At 49.5% G+C, this 15,576-nt stretch overlaps 2 protein-coding genes across 3 annotated transcripts in view; both read left to right on the top strand.

The window, feature by feature from the left end:
- Window positions 1-15,576, top strand: part of PEAK1 (pseudopodium enriched atypical kinase 1) — a 715,824-nt gene that overhangs the window by 196,766 nt on the left and 503,482 nt on the right. The window lies entirely within an intron of this gene.
- LINGO1 (leucine rich repeat and Ig domain containing 1) overlaps window positions 6,147-15,576 on the top strand; it is a 171,107-nt gene continuing 161,677 nt past the window's right edge. The window contains exon 1 of one of the 2 annotated variants that reach the window (XM_036454729.2): window positions 6,147-6,282. Coding sequence is in view for 1 of the 2 variants with exons in the window: in XM_036454734.2 (XP_036310627.1) it covers window positions 6,256-6,282 (27 nt within the window). In the remaining variant the exon portion in view is untranslated. The remainder of the gene's footprint in view (window positions 6,283-15,576) is intronic. The other variant, XM_036454734.2, reaches the window with a different exon arrangement.

Here is a 15,576-nt window from a genome sequence, read left to right as displayed (position 1 = left end):
CATTATTTCTTCAAAAAGGTTTTCAGTATCTTGCTCTCTCTCTTCTTCTGGCACTCCCATAATTCTGATGTTGGTATGCTTGAAATTGTCCCAGAGGCTTCTTACACTATCTTCAACTTTTTGGATTTTTTTTTTCTTTTTGCTTTTCAGGTTGAGTGTTTTTTGATTCTTTGTATTTCAAATCTTTGACTTGATTCTTTCGATCCTCTAGTCTGATGTTTGGTCTCTGTATAATATTTTTATTTTTATTTCAACCAGTGTATGCTTAATTTCTAGTTGGTCCTTTTTCATATTCTAGGAAATTCTTGAAAAACCTTATAACTGTGGTTTTGAACTCTATATCCAGTAGTTTATTTTCTTACACTTTTTTTTGTTTGTGATCTGTTTCTTTGTCTCTGCATTTTCACTGCTTCCCTGAGTTGGTAGGGTAGCTTTGTGTGCTAGGTGCCCTATATGGCCCAGTGGCTTGGCCTCCCCAGTTACCTGAGGTGGACACTCTTTTTTAAAAATTTGTTTATTAAGGTGGACACTCTTGGTGCACCCCTTTGTGGACTGTGTGTACAGCCTTGTTGTATCGATAGTTAAGTCTTGACTGTTGTTGATATCACTGAGAGGAATTGACTACCAGCCCAATTGGCTGTGAGGATCAGCTGTGTCTACGCCAGGAGAACTTCTGTGTAGAGACAGTGTTATGGGACCAGACTTGCAAAATTTCAAAAGCCTCTGAGCTCAGCTTGGTTGGGGCAGAGTCTCAGGGCTGAGCAGACAGTCTTGGCTTCCCATCAGCCCTGCCCTATGAGGCCCCTGGGTCTCAGTGTCCCTTGGTAATTGCTGCAAGCACCTCTAAGAGTAAGCCACCCTTGAGTTTTGCCTGCTGCCAGAAAGTCCAGTTTCTCCCCCAATGAATCTGAATTCCCAGATTCCTGCTCGGAACTGGAGTTAAGTGTAGAGGGGAGCTTCCATTTCCCACTCACGAGAGAAAGCCAGTGGTGCACTCAACAGTCAGCCCTCTCTTGCACACATACCTCCAGACCTCCACCTTTCGTGGCTCCCCTGTGTTTCCGCCTGATAGTCCAGATTCCCCCTGTATAAGCTTGGGTCCCCAGAGTCTTGCCTGGAACTGGGGCTCAGTGCAGTTGGAACTGGGGTTCAGCACAGTTGGGATCTTTTGTCTCCTTCCCGCTAGAGAAAGCCAGCCAGGCACTCAGCCGCCCATACGCATGTCTCTGTACCTCAGCCTTTTGCAGCTCCTCTGATTCTCTGTGAGCTTTTCTCTTTCCTTCTAGTTGTAGAATTCAGCCAGCTTTCCCATGGTTCTGGATGATGTTTACTTTGTCTTTTAGTTGTAGTTTTGAAATTGTTGTGCAAGGCAGCAGTTTAGGTGTTTACCTATGCCACCATCTTGTTTTCTCTCTGCCTTCTAAGCATTGAGCAACCTGGGGTCCACCTGGTTACCTCTCAGGGCCATGTTTTCTGCCTGTGAAAAATAGGTCCTGAGAGTCTGTATCAGCTGCTAGGAGTCATGGCCCATGTGGGATAGAGGAGAGGCTGGCAGGTGAGTCTTCCAAGCCCACCTCTAGAAGAGGTCCTCTTTTGCCCTCTCAGTATTAAACCCCATCCCAAAAGAAACAGATAACAAAAACAAAATACACTACAGGACAGAATTTGCAAGCAGCTGATCAAAGATATGGGGACCTGAGTTCCATAAGGTAAAGACTGATGACTAGGGCTCAGTTGTTCTCTGTCCTGCCCCAGGTCAAGGACAATGTCTGACTCACAGGAAGAAAGAATGAAAAATGTAAGAAGGTGCTGAATCTGGGGGAGGGAGGGCAGTCAAGGGCACTTTCCTCATGATTCCTCATTTCTAGGGGCTGGACTGCTAATGGGGACTTCTCTCCTCCCTATACCTCCTGGAGGTGAGGCCTCCTTGTGTGGGCTGATAGAGCAGTTGGGAGACAAGTCAGGGAAATCCTGAAGACTCTTTGAAACATGGCTTAGAAATGCATAATTACACTTTTTTTTGGGTAAATTTCCCTGATCTCCAGTGTTACGCCCAGACTTCGTGATCCCCAAGGACCACCAGGGAGCCGAGTCCAATACAATAAACAAAAGAGCCTTCTCCATGCTAGCATGGGCTCCTCCCACTCATGCCGGCGGCATGGCGGAAGAGAGCAAATTTCGCCCAGTCCAGGGGTTTTACTATGTTCGGTGGTGATGTCACTGCCTCGGCTAACCCTGATTGGTTGGGTGAGGGCTAGGGATAACTCCGCCCTGCGGGGCGGAGTTGGGAGCTCATCCTCGCCCCACTCTGCCCTTTCACCAGCAGCCCCCTGGACTTCTGTGCCAGCATCCTCCTTCTGACCACAATGGCCTTACTTTTCACTGAGCTTTAGGCAGGCAGGAATGATGTCCTTTACATTTTTCAATCCTAATCCTCAAGTATAAAATGGAAGGAAAGAAGGAAGGAAGGAAGGAAGGAAGGAAGGAAGGAAGGAAGGAAGAAAGGAAGAAAGAAAGGAAGGAAGGAAGGAAGGAAGGAAGGAAGGAAGGAAGGAAGGAAGGAAGGAAGGAAGGAGCAGGGAGAGGGGTGTTGAGTCAAGAGTTCAGGTCTGGGGAAGAGGAGACCTGGGTTCTGGGTTTGACTTTTTGGTTGATTTGTGGGGTGTCCTGAGCCCTCATTGGGCCTCAGCTTCCCCATCTGTACAGTGGGAGTGGGTCTCTCAAGCTCTACGATTTTGTTGACCAGAGTAGGCACATGTCTCTCTCTCTCTCTCTCTCTTTTCTCTCTCTCTCTCTCTCTCTCTCTCTCTCTCTCTCTCTCTGTCTTTTCTCTCTCTCTCTCTCTCTCTCTCTCTCTCTCTCTCTCTCTCTTTCTCTCTCTCTTTCCCTTTCTCTCTTCCTCTGTTCTCTCTCTCTCTCTTTTTCTGTCTCTCTCTCTCTCTCTCTCTCTTTCTTTTTCTGTCTCTCTCTCTCTCTCTCTCTCTCTCTTTTTCTCTCTCTCTCTCTCTCTCTCTCTCTTTCTCTCTTTCTCTCTCTCTCTCTCTTTCTTTCTCTCTCTCTCTCTCTCTCTCTCTCTCTCTCTCTCTCTCTCTCTCTCTCACACACACACACACACACACACACACACACACATCAGCACTATACTCATTGATCAGTGTCAATGAGCACCTACTGGGTGCCAGCACCACACAATATGAACCCACTTTGGCAGAATCATGTGATAGCAGTGTCACTGGAAGTCCCATCCTCCCCAGGGCACATGGTAATGCCATTGAACACGCAGGCATCAGCTATTCAGACCTCTGTGGACTCCTCTTAGGGGGAAGGAGCCAGGAGGGCAGAAGGGCAGGCTGTGATTTTCTTCACCCGCTTGGCTCTGAGGCCTGTAGGTGGAGTTTCATGCCCTTCCTGGAACTTGGCACACATGAAGGCCTTGTCTGGGAGAGCTACTGGCTCTGCTTGTATCTCATCCCTTGCCCCAAATCGTTATGTTCTGCCTGGAGTCCCATTCCCATAGCAACTCCATGGGGTGCTGTTGAGGAGAGTCGGGGAGCTTCAGGAAAGTTTGGGAAAAGGGAATGGGAAGCCCATTCATTATCTTGCAGTATGGAAGCTGGGGGCTTGGAGTGGTGCAGTGGAGATGGCTTGCCCTGCTGGCTCACGTGGAACTAGGCTCAGGTGGTCAGGAATCCTGCCAGCACAGGGCTGCCTTGTTGGCCTGGGCCTGGTTAGCTTGTGCCTGTCTACAAGGAGTCAATTTGGGCTATCACCAAGGACACTGCCTAGCTAGTTCTGGTCTGGAGGACCCAGGCCTGAGGAACTGCCCAGGCTCTGGCTATCCCTCTTTTTAGGTTGAGTCTTGTCCTGTTCTCGAGGATCAGCAGCTATTAGGAGGCAACTCTGGGGAATAGTTTGGGACTCGTACATTGTGGACTGGGCAGGCCTTCTCTTACAGGGTTCACACTACTTTGTGGCTCTGTTGTCAGGACAGGAAGGCCAAGGTAGGCCCTAGAACCTGCTCAGTGCCCATGTCTCTGCCTCCCTTTTAGAGGAGAAGATTGTGCTCCTGAAACAAGGATACCCTTGCCTCTAAAGAATCCCTCCATCTTCACCTACCATGTGCCTAGAAATTCTACCAATTTGCACCTTAGCCTTTTTTTTATATATATATTTTATTGATTTTTTTTGCCCCCCTCCCTCCATCCCTCCCACACATCCCCTCCCTCCCCAGAGTTTTGTGTCCATTGGTTGTACTTATATGCATGTATACAAGTCCTTCGGTTGATCTATTATCTCCCCCAGATCTTCCTCCCCTCCCCGCTGTAATTTGACAGTCTACTTGTTGATATACTGTCTCTATATCTATCTTTTGGTTCATCAGTTTATAATGATCTTTATTATCCACAAATGAGTGAGGTCATGTGGTGTTTCTCTTTCATTGATTGGCTTATTTCACTCAGCATGATGTTCTCCAATTCCATCCAGGTTGCTGCAAATGATGAGAATTCCTTCTTTTTTATGGCAGCATAGTATTCCATTGTGTAGATGTACCATAGTTTTTGGATTCAGTCATCTGCTGACGGGCACCTAGGCTGTTTCCAAATTCTGGCTATTGTAGATTGTGCTGCTATGAACATAGGTGCACCTTAGTCTTGATAGGATGTTGGTTTTGGAAGGGAGTCAGAGGCCTTTGGCATCATCTGCCCACATTATGGCAGCTGTCTCTGAGCTCCATCCATCCCATCTGGAAAGCCCTGTGAACCCCCTGGGAACCTGGGCCTGTGCTCATGTGCCATGTGGAGAATGAAGAGGGAAAAGAGGGGCTGGCCTGGTCTTCCAGGGAAGAGAGTGAGCTCCTCATCCTCATGAGGGCTGCCGGGAGCCAGGCCTGGGCTAGATGCCAATTTTCCATGGTTGCCTTTCACCACCCCCTCTTGGCCCCAACTGCACTCATATCTGCTAATCCTTCTCTGTGCACTGACTTCCCTTTGAGGGTGGATTACTGGGCACTCCCCAAGCCATATATTCATGAAGTCACAGCTGTGATGTGCTTGTCAGTTTGCTTTACACAGAAAAATAAACACATACCTATGGAACAAAAAATTTGCCTGTGCACTCTCACTGGCATGTGTCTCATACTTTGAGAAATGCTGATCAGATTGGAACCTCTTGGCAACAATTCAGACGGGAATTTGGGTCTTTGTTTAAGAGATTGGGGAAACTGATGCTCAGATGGGGAGGTTTTGCCCAGGGCTGCTCAGCCAGCAAATTTTCAGCCTGGTGTCTGTGGCCTTTCAGCTTGGGCTATTGCCAAAAAGACAGGATTCTCTAGTGTCCTCTCCCCCAACAGAGGTGGGTGGTGGGATGGTGGTGGGTCCCAAGTTACCCTTGGAGAATGTGCAGTGAAGGAATAAACTATAAACTGGAAGATGCTGGGAAGGGAGGGCTGGGAGGGTAAGAGCTGCAGGCATCCTGGGAACCATGAGGCAGAGGCTCGGGCACCTGGTAGGCATTCCACGTGCTCTGTCTGCTCCCTCTCAAGAACCAGCCCACAGGGATCTGCTTTCTGAGGCAGAGCTGGGAAAGAAGGCAGGCCCTGGTGGTGGCCAGATACCTACTATGTGCCAAGTTACAAGTCCCTTCTCTCTTTTTATCTTCCTAGCAGCCAGAAATGGTATCCCCATGTTATGGATGAGAGAAGTGAGGCTCTGAGACTTATCTTCCCAAGGTCACAGATCCAGTGGGCAGGGAAGCATATTTGGATCCCCGTCTGCCTGTGGCCAGAAACCCAGCATTTTCAGGGCTCAACTTATCACAGCTTGTGGCATGAGTGTGTGTGTGTATGTGTGTGTGTGTGTGTGTGTGTGTGCACGCAAGAGGGAGTGTGTGCGTGTAAGAGAGGTATGAGTGTTTATTGTGTGTGTTTGAGAGAGATGTGTTTATTGTATGTGTGTTTGAGAGAGAGATGTGTTTATTGTGTGTGTGTTTGAGAGAGATGTATGAGTGCTTATTGTGTGTGTGTGTGTGTGTGTGTGAAAGATGGATGAGTGTTTATTAACCAGCCAGGTGGAATCAGACCAACTGTATGCATAGCCCCCCGCTGCTCCCCAGAATCTCCCCCTGCTGCCCTATTTCAGCTGACAGCTCATCTTCTCTTTTTCTCACAGCTTCCTGTGCCTGCAGCTCTGAGGCTCTGGTGCCCATGGGCAAAGAGGGCAACTGAGTCAAGCCCAGGCTGACACCCAGCCCAGTTGCATGCCCCAAATGCCTGCCCGACCTGAGGTAAGAAACCATTCTGGGCCACTGGGTAGAGTGGGATCCCCAAGGGAGGGGCTATAAGAGAGGCCATTTGGGGGTAGTCTTTCTGGGAGTGCATCCCTCCCTCCCTTTCCTCATGAAGTCCAGTCTAGGAGGCTTGACAGTGTAGTGCCCTTTCTCACTAACCCTTCCTATACCAGGGCTCTGGAAGCCAGCTCAGAAGCCTGAGGCATTCTTCTGAGCAACAAGGTTTTATGGTCTTGCCAGCTAATGGGCTCCTGTGTGGTGTGGGAAGTCTCTAATGGTGAGCTGAAGGAGTCTGCCCTTGGTTCTGTCACATTGTTGACAAAATGTGTGCATGACTCCAGGTTAGGAGGGAGTAGGAACAGGTGGAATGAGACAATCAGGGTCCAAGAAACTGTTAAGAGGCTGGCTTTGATGTGTGGGGTTTAACGAGATTTGCAGACCCAGACACTGTCCAGGCAGGATGAATGTGTATGTGGCAGTACCGGCAACCAGGTGACCTTGGCTCTTTGTGAACAGAGCAAATAGCCTCTTGGGCTGTATCCCGAGGGGCAGGACACCCAGAATGTGGGAGTGTCAGGCCCTCCCACTCCATGTCCCATGTGAGAGAATGTGGAAACTACAGTAAGTCTAGAAGAGATGGGAAGTGGGGAAGGAGTGGGAACTGGGTTGCTGCCTGGCTTGACCCCCAGCTTGCTTGTGAACTTGGGCAAGTGACTTCTAACCTTTATCTGGGACAACCCCCTGTAAAGAAGACCCAGTAGTTCAGCAGGGCAGCAGCCCTCCAGCCCTTCTAAGGAGGGGTGACAGTTTCTGTAGGTGTGGCTGAGGCTCAACTGACACTGTCCTCTCAACCAGGAAGCTGGTGAGTGTGGCAGGGAGCTGACAGCTGGGTTTTCTTTCTAGGCACTAGGCCTTGCTTTGAAGTTCAGTTATCTCCAACAACATATTCCTGCTCATTAGTCCCTGGTGTAATAAGCAGCTAATTTGCCCCTCAAGTTTAACCTGTAATTGCCACTGAGAGATGGGGAGAGAAGATGCAGTCAGGGTTGTCTTTGAGGTAGCCAGGGCGATGGTAGGACCTGGGGCAGGAAAGGCAAGGAGGCAGGGTGGCCAAGCCCTACCCCCACCCTCAGCAGGGGCCACAGCAGCCTCCCCCACTGCCCAGGTGGCTGGCATTGTGGAGGCTCAGCAGGCAGGGAGCAAGAACAGGAGCTAAGAGAGAGGAGGCTGTTTTCAGCTGGGAATTGGGTTGGATGAGAGGATGCCTGGGCTGAGACTTAAAAATGTTCTATTTTTCTGATAATTAAAAAAATGCATGTGCTGTATAGAAAATGTGAGTGCTTGGGTGCTTATCCCATCAATCTTTTACAAAACATGTTTTTATGACATAATTGGGATCAAACTGTTCTTACTGTTTTCTTACCTGCCTTTTGCACTTAATACTATAGCAAGATAGTTTTCCCATCATTAAATACTCTTCTGTAATGTGATTTAAAAAAATTATATATATATATATATATATATATATATATATATATATATTTAAATACATATATATTTTAATATATATTTTTATTGATTTCAGAGAGGAAGGAAGAGGGAGAGATAGAAACACCAATGATGAGAGAGAATCATTGATTGGCTGCCTCCTGTACACCCCCTACTGGCATGTGCCCTTGACCAGAATTGAATCTGAGACCCTTTAGTCTGCAGGTCGACGTTCTATCCACTGAACCAAACCAGCTAGGGCAGCAATGTGATTTTTTAAATGGCAGTGTAATGTTTCAGCCTGTCTGAGCCATAGCATGTTTAACCAATTCTCTGTTGTATACTTTGATTATTGCCAATGGGGTATCATTATAAATACTACCTGGATGCACAAGATGATATATATACGGCTATGATGGGCAGAGGGATTTAGCAGAGGTCCCAACCTAAGCAGAGCTGTAGAGACAGGGGACTTTAGAGTGTTTGGGTTGGTGTGCTCAGGAGGGGGCAGGGCAGGGCTGGTCATGGGCAGCCTTGGAGGAATGCTGGGGAGCTGAGACTTAATTCATCAAAGCTCTGAAGCCTGAGTAAAGTCAGGTTTTTTTCTTGCCCTGTCTGCTCCACTAGTGCACCTGTGATTAAAAAAAATGTTTTATTGATTTCAAAGAGATAGGAAGAGGAAGAGAGAGATAGAAACATCAGTGATGAGAGAGAATCATTGATTGGCTGCTTCCTACATGTCCCAACTGGATGGAGCCCACAACCCAGGCATGTGCCCTAACTGTGGATTGAACAGTGACCTTCTGGTTCAAAGGTTGACTCTCAACCACTGAGCTCTGCCAGCTGGGTAGTGCTCCTGTGATTGGAAGGGGTGAGGCAGGATGGCGGGATTGGGGAAGGGCAGGCAAGGGTGGGGTCCCAGATGCTAAAGCCCTTGCTTGACCTCTCACAGGAGGAATCATATCTCTCTCCCCCGACAGCCCTGCCCAGGTCTACTCCTTGCAGGAGGGACATACATGCCAGTTCTGACCATTCACTGACCCCCTCATTAAGTGTGGCTTGTGAGTCAGGCCTCCTTCATCCCCTGGTGGGAATGGGAGGTGACCCAGGGCCCTGAGAGGCAGGGAGAGAAACTGAGGTGGGTTGTCTCCTGACCTTTGGGCCCAGTTGGTGGCCCCTCCCCGGTGCTCTCCTTCCTGTTCATATTCGTTCATCCCAGCACCACACACAGGCTGGATTACTCATAGGTGTTGGTTTCTTTCTCCCCATATTAGGGGTGTCGAACTCAATCAGAGAAGGGGCCAAAATCTAAAATCCAGCCTAAATCTCGGGCCGAATGGTTTACTGAACAGTCATAAACTGTCATTGTGATGGAAACGCAGCGGAGTGCAGTGATGACAGTGCGGTGCGGGCCACATTGCAAGGCCTGGCGGGACGGACTTGGCCCGCGGGCCTTGTGTTTGACACATGTGCCATAGATGGTGAGGGCTCTCAGGACAGATCTAGCCTGATTCACTCCTTTGTTCCCTTGTGGCACACACCAGCTGCTGTACAAGTTCTTACTGAAGTCATTAATTAGTTCAATGGTACATTCATCATTCATTCAACACAGACTTACTGAACACCTGCTTCATGCCAGGCCCTATTCTACATGCCCAGCATCCCTAGGTCAACAAGTTAGACCAGGTCATTGCCCTCATAAAGTTTAAATTTGAACAGCATAGTCAGAAAAAAAACCAGACAAGTATTAATATAACGTTAGAGAGTAATAAGTGCTGTGGAGAAAAATAAGGCAGGAAAAGGGAGTGACATGCAGGGGGAACCATTCTCTATAGGATGGACAGGAAAAGGCCTCTCAAGTGAGGTACCTTTGGACAGGCTCTGAACTGGGAGCCACGTTGGGGGTGGGGGGGCTGGAAACAGGGCTGCAAGGTGTGAATAGAGGTGATTCATGCTCACAGGCTCTTTCTCATTGCCTTGTAGACAATGATGGTGGCTGGTTGGTAAGAGTAGAAGTTGGCAGGCTGGTAGGAGGCCATGGCAGGGAGGAGGACTTGAGTATAGGAAACTGAAGGTAGTGAAAGACTGGCTGTGAGAGATCAGAGTGTAAAAACTGGTGGGTGGTGAAGCCTTTGACTGAGCTAGGCAACAGGGGGCCGGAGATGGGTGTGGAGGGGAAGGGTCTATTTGGAGGTGTTACATTGGAGATGTCCATAGGCAAGTAGAGGGGCTGTACAGACCTCAGTGTAAGGCTGCAGCTGAGGGCCAATGGGCACTGAGCATGCCAGGAAGGGAATCATCAGCATTGGGAAGGTTTAAAAGCCTCTGTGCTGGGAAAGGGTCATGGACAGGAGGGATCGGACCTTGCTGCTTGGGGTGACTCTCGCTCCTGGGGTTCCCTACCCATGGGCAGGCCTGTTACTCCAGCCTTGCAGACAAGCCCTTTGGATTTGCCAGCCTAGAGACACTGCCGCCAGCTCACCCTCTCAGTGCCTCCTTCCAAGAGGCCTAATGGTTGGTACTGTCATTCTGTAACATTCTTCAGGGTTGCTCTGAGCAGGAAGTGGGGTGCTGATACCGGGCTCAATCATCTCACCCTTCCCTCTCCACAGAGAGCCTCATCTGGTAAGTTTGTAACAGCCCAAGCCCCTCTGAGCACCGCTGATGGTCACTACTACAGGCATGCTTTCACTTCATGTTTCTCCTCAAACTGCTCCAAAACCGTCAGCTGCTCCTTGCTGCCTAAGGTTGAATTTCAAGTTCCTCCTCCTGGTTGTTTAAGGCTTTTCACCCCCTGGTGAAGGCCACTCTTTCTGCCCCCCTTCTTTCTAACAGGTGACTCTCCTCCATCCTCTACACAGCACCAGGCTCAGTCTCACCTTCTAGCACTTCCACCTAGAGGGCTTTCTCACCACAGCCAAATCCCATCTCTTCTCTGACACCTTTCCTGACTCTCTCACCCCCTATTGCTCCTTTCAATGGCTGTTGGTACCTTTCACCTGGTGGGCTACCTATCGTTTTACTGTCCTCATCCTCAACTTGTCTTCACCTTTGCCCTCCTCATCCTCTGTCTCTCATGTCTCCTGTCCATCCCTGCTCCTCACCCCCACGCACTGTTGCCAAAGCTCTTCCAAAATGGAATCCTGCTGAACCCATGGAGCTCTGGGTCAGGACCACCCATGGATGTTATTAAAGAGAGGGTCCTCAGGGGTCCCCCAAGACATTCTGATTCAAAGTCACTGTGGGGTTCCAGGAATCTGGATGGTTAACAAGCCTCACAATCACTGATTATGGTCTGCTGGCCTAACCCAGACTCTCACTTGGGGATTGCAGCTGTCCTTGTAGTCGTGCAGGGATGAGGACCTCCCTCTCTCCAGGGCAGCCCAGCCCTGAAGGTAGCTCTGATGTGGAGAAAGCTCTTCCTTGTGCTGACTTAGCTGAACCCGCCTGCCTGCCACCTCTGTGGAGGTCTAGGCTTCACATGGGGCAGGGCCTTGCTTGGCACTTGGAATCTCTACTTTTCCACTCCCAGGGCCCAGTGTGTTGTGGGGGGTGGGCTGGCATGTGATGAGAACTGAGGCAATATCTGAGGCTTGATGGGTGGAGGACTTGCTCCTTCCACCTCTGCCTGCCTGGAGCCTCTCTATGCTGAGGCTGTAGCTGTGGCCATATCAGCCAACCCTCTCTGAGTCTGTCAATCCAGCATCACCGTGTGTGTCAGGGCTTTGGCCTTGTTAGAGCATAGCCCATCCTTCATCTCACCTCATCCTTATAATAGCTATGTGGAAGGTGGATACTGTTGTCCTTTTCATTCTTCCAATAAGCATTTATTGAGCACCTACTGTGTGCCACGCAGTGTGCTAGAGATGATGGGAACAAGCCAAGGTTTAGAGAGGAAGGGGGTGGGTGCTTGTCCAGTATCACGGGACTGCTGAGAGTCAGCACTGAAATCCAGGTCTGCAGGTATATTGGTTTGCTAGGCCTGCTGAACAAAGTATCACAAACTGGGTGGCTTCAGCAGAAACCTATTGTCTCAAAGTTCTAGGGGCTTGAAATTTGAGATCAAGGTGTTTGCAGAGCTGTTTTCTTCTGAAAGCTGTGAGGGAAGATTTGTGCCAAGCTTCTCTCCTTGGCTTGTAGATGGCCATGATCCTCTGTGCTCCCCAAGCCATTCTCCCTGTGTGCATGTCTATGTCCTTCTGTAATGACAGAAGCCATGTTGGATTAAGAGCCACCCTCAGATGCCAGTTTTACCTCATCCTAATTAGCTAATTATGTCTTCAATGGTCCAGTTTCCAGGTAAGCTCACATTCTGAGGCAATAAGAACTCCAACATGTAACATTTGAGTGGAGGGCCACACAGTTCAACTCCTCATGGCTAGACCTTGGATTTCTGCAGCTGTGCACAGGTGATGGGGAGCATCTCATGCCTTGAGGTGTTCGAGGGGGAGGCGAGGCTGCCTAATCTGTCAGGGATCTAGAGGAGATTACTACGTCAGGGCTTCAGAGGTCTGCTTCAGCCAAGATGTTAATCAGAGCCTAGGGACATTCTCAGCTCTGTACACTCTGGTGGAAGACAGGTTCATATGATCAGGCTGGAAAGAGGAATTTCTGGGGCTCTGTATCCCCAGCTGGGTGACCTGGGGTAACTGCTTTCACTTCTGGGCCTCAATCTACCTAATTGTGAATTTGGGACCATCCTGCCTGCCTGTGAGAGAGAGAATAGGAAGGTCTTTGCTTTTGTTCATTTTTATGTATTTGCCCTACAGATATTTATTCAGCATGACTATTTGTTGGGCCCTGTGCTGTCCCCAGGGAGATAGATACTCAGGGCTCTGGCCCTCAAGACATGTACTGGCCAGGGCCCTGATGAAGGCCATTTAAGGTTATGCCCACTCTGGAGCCAGTCTACCTGGATCCAGTTCTAGCTCTGCTTCTAGCTAGTGATGTGAATTTATGCCATTTATTTAAGTTCCTGAGGCCTCAGTCTCTTTATTAGTAAACTATGGGCCCAGTGTATGAATTTGTGCACCTTGAACTGTGAGCTGCATGGCTGCTATGGGCACAGGAGTGGGTCTCAACCCACTCTGCAGCCTCGCTTGGCCCTCTCGCTTGGCCCTCCCGCTCTGTCTGTGGGTAACCCCGCTCCCACTGCTCCTCTGCTCCCAGGTGCTGATGGCGCCAGCCCCACTCGTACCTGCTGCTGATGGTGCAGAGTGATTGGGGCTGGCACCAGCAGCAAGTGTGAGATGCTGCCCCTCAGGAACAGGGGGAGGTGAGATGCTGCCCCTCAGGGGTGATCGGGGACAGTGCCAGGTGTCTGCAACAGGTACAAGTGCCGGAAGGGACCGCTGCATGGAGGAGCAAAGAATTTTCAGTAACCACCAGAGGTACCGGCGCCTTGCCTTGGTTTGGCATCTCTGCTCACCTGCTCCACCATCCTGCCACAGCCGATGCCCACCATGTTCCGCGCGCCTTCTGGTTTGTCAGCACACGTCACAGCAACCAGTTGTTTGGATGGTCAGTTGTTATGCTGTTTGCTATATTTGCATATTAGCTTCTTATTATTATATTAATATATAGGATTGGGAATGAAAATAGCATCTACCTTGTATGGATTAAGTAGGTTAGTTTATGTAAAGGGCTTAGAGCAGTATCTGTCACATAGTAAATGTTTAATAGATATAATTCTAAGTCATAGCTATACACAATATGATAGAGGGCGGAATGGGGAGTTGTACAACGAGTGTTAAGTAGGCTGTGTGGTCCCTGCCTGTCATCCTGTTAACCCTTTAATCATTTGCCACCCTTTGCTCCAAGGGCACTTTGGGTGTGGGTAGAGAGGGAGATATATGGAGCAGGCAGGCCCAAAGGAAGAGGTTGGAGGCCTCACAGTCGTGGGTAGAAATCTGTGGGTCAGTGCACATGGGGCTGGGTGGGGCCACTCCTGCCTCTGCTCCCTGGGAAGGGGTGCCCAGGTGTCAGGTGTTTGGCTTTGTTAACTTTTGTGTTTAGTTGGCAGGTTTTGGGGGAGAGTAGATAGGAAGCAAAATTAGAATTTCTCTTTGAGAACTTAAAAACTTCCCAATTAAAGGATTCTTATTTGTGAGGTACCTTAGAGGCCGTTTCCCTCAAAAGGCTTTTCTGAGTCATAAAGGGCTGGAGCTGTATTGGAGAGACCAATTGGAGCCTGAGCTGCAGATGTAAGGTGTGAGGAGGTGTTGCTGAAGATGCGCCAGGACCTTGAGAACTATGGCTGTGTGGTGGGGATGGGGGAAACCTGCAGATCCTTTCTGCACAGCATTGGGTGGTGGGAGAGGTGGGGGGGGGGAGGGTGGTAGGGATAGGGGGGATTGCAGAGGGCAAAGAGAGTTGAGGTGAAAGTTCTCACCCCTACTCCCCTTTCTGCACAGCCCTTAGTATCTTTTGGCCCAAGACTGAATTGCATATATGGATGCCCTTCATCAGGGATCCATTGTCTTCCACAGCCCACCTTCTTTTCTTTCATTCAGGCCAGGACAAAGTTGGGAGGAAGCTGAATATGCTGAAGACAGTTTGTAATGGTGGATATGGACTGTGTAAGATTGGAGTTATTCAAGTAACAGGAAGATGCAGAGAGCAAGAGGGGAGTTTATTTGAGGGGATGGGGGATGGAGCCAGAACTGAGTAAGGTTAGGACTCAGTCCACTATCCTCGGGGTTGAATTTTATGTGCAAAAACCTCAAAGGGAGGATGCTGGGGGATGTAGGTGTTCTAGTCTGATTGGATGGAGTTCATTGTCCTTCAGACTGATTAGAGCTGCTATTGAGGCTGTGGGCTGTAAGCAGTTGTTATTGTTGGCCTGCTGTCTCGCCCTGGGTGCGACTGCCTACTGCTGTGCTGGACAGAGTGACCGCTGGCTGTTCCACAAAATGAGGCTGGGGCCACTTTCTCATTTGGGACCTTTTAGTCCACCTGAGCCAATACTCTCTGCTGGCCAGTCAAACTGGACTTTGGGCTCAGGAGCAGCCTGTCTGGAAGGGGGTAGCATCCTCTTGGCTTCTGAGACCCCAAGCTCCCTGGAACCCATGCTATGGCCACTGCTCTGACCCAGCTGGCCAGGTGACATTCTGGGTATGGTATTGTTGCTGTTTGGTAGGGTGTCCACTTGCATGTTAGCCTGGTATCTCCACTCAATGCTGCCTAGCTCTTTTTCTGGGAAACCAGATAGTTTCTGCTTGGGTTGGGTGACCTGAGAGAGGTACATCCTTAGATCTAGCTGGAGTAAGCTAGCCTCGTGTATGTGGATTCAAGTAATTATTACCTGAATCCCACAGACAGATGAGGGGGCAATGAAGTGAGGTTACCCCTTAACACAGAAAGGGTTCTTGCTAAAAGGTGTATCTCTTCCTCTGTCCCCTGAGGCCTTCCAGTTAACCTAGCAGTGAGGAGCTGAAGAGGACATTGACAAGATCCTCTGCTCAGTGTGCCATCCATGCCTTTACCCTAAATCCCTCAAGGGTTCACCTTGAGGCATTGCCAAGGTAATTTGAGGAGACTTTGCCACAGTCCAGGCAGTGGCTCTGCTGTCCAGGTGGAGGGTGGGCCACCAGGGAGGGCAAGATGGGACCTGCAGATCCTGTGAGGCAGGTCTTGCACATGTGTCCTGACAAGGCTGAACCCACACAGCCTTCCTCTGACCAGTGGCATCTAGAGGAGGGAGCAAGAACATGAGTGACACTAGATAGGAAAACCTGGAGAGCTCAGTGCCGTCTCCTACTGATATCTGGTGTGTGTGTGACACTCTCCACCCTGACCCATTAA

This window comes from Pipistrellus kuhlii, unplaced genomic scaffold (assembly GCF_014108245.1).
Source record: "Pipistrellus kuhlii isolate mPipKuh1 unplaced genomic scaffold, mPipKuh1.p scaffold_m20_p_1, whole genome shotgun sequence".
In the NCBI taxonomy this organism is placed as follows: Eukaryota; Metazoa; Chordata; class Mammalia; order Chiroptera; family Vespertilionidae; genus Pipistrellus; species Pipistrellus kuhlii.
The sequence above is the reverse complement of the archived record's forward strand: the minus strand, read 5'-3'. Positions and strand labels throughout refer to the sequence as shown.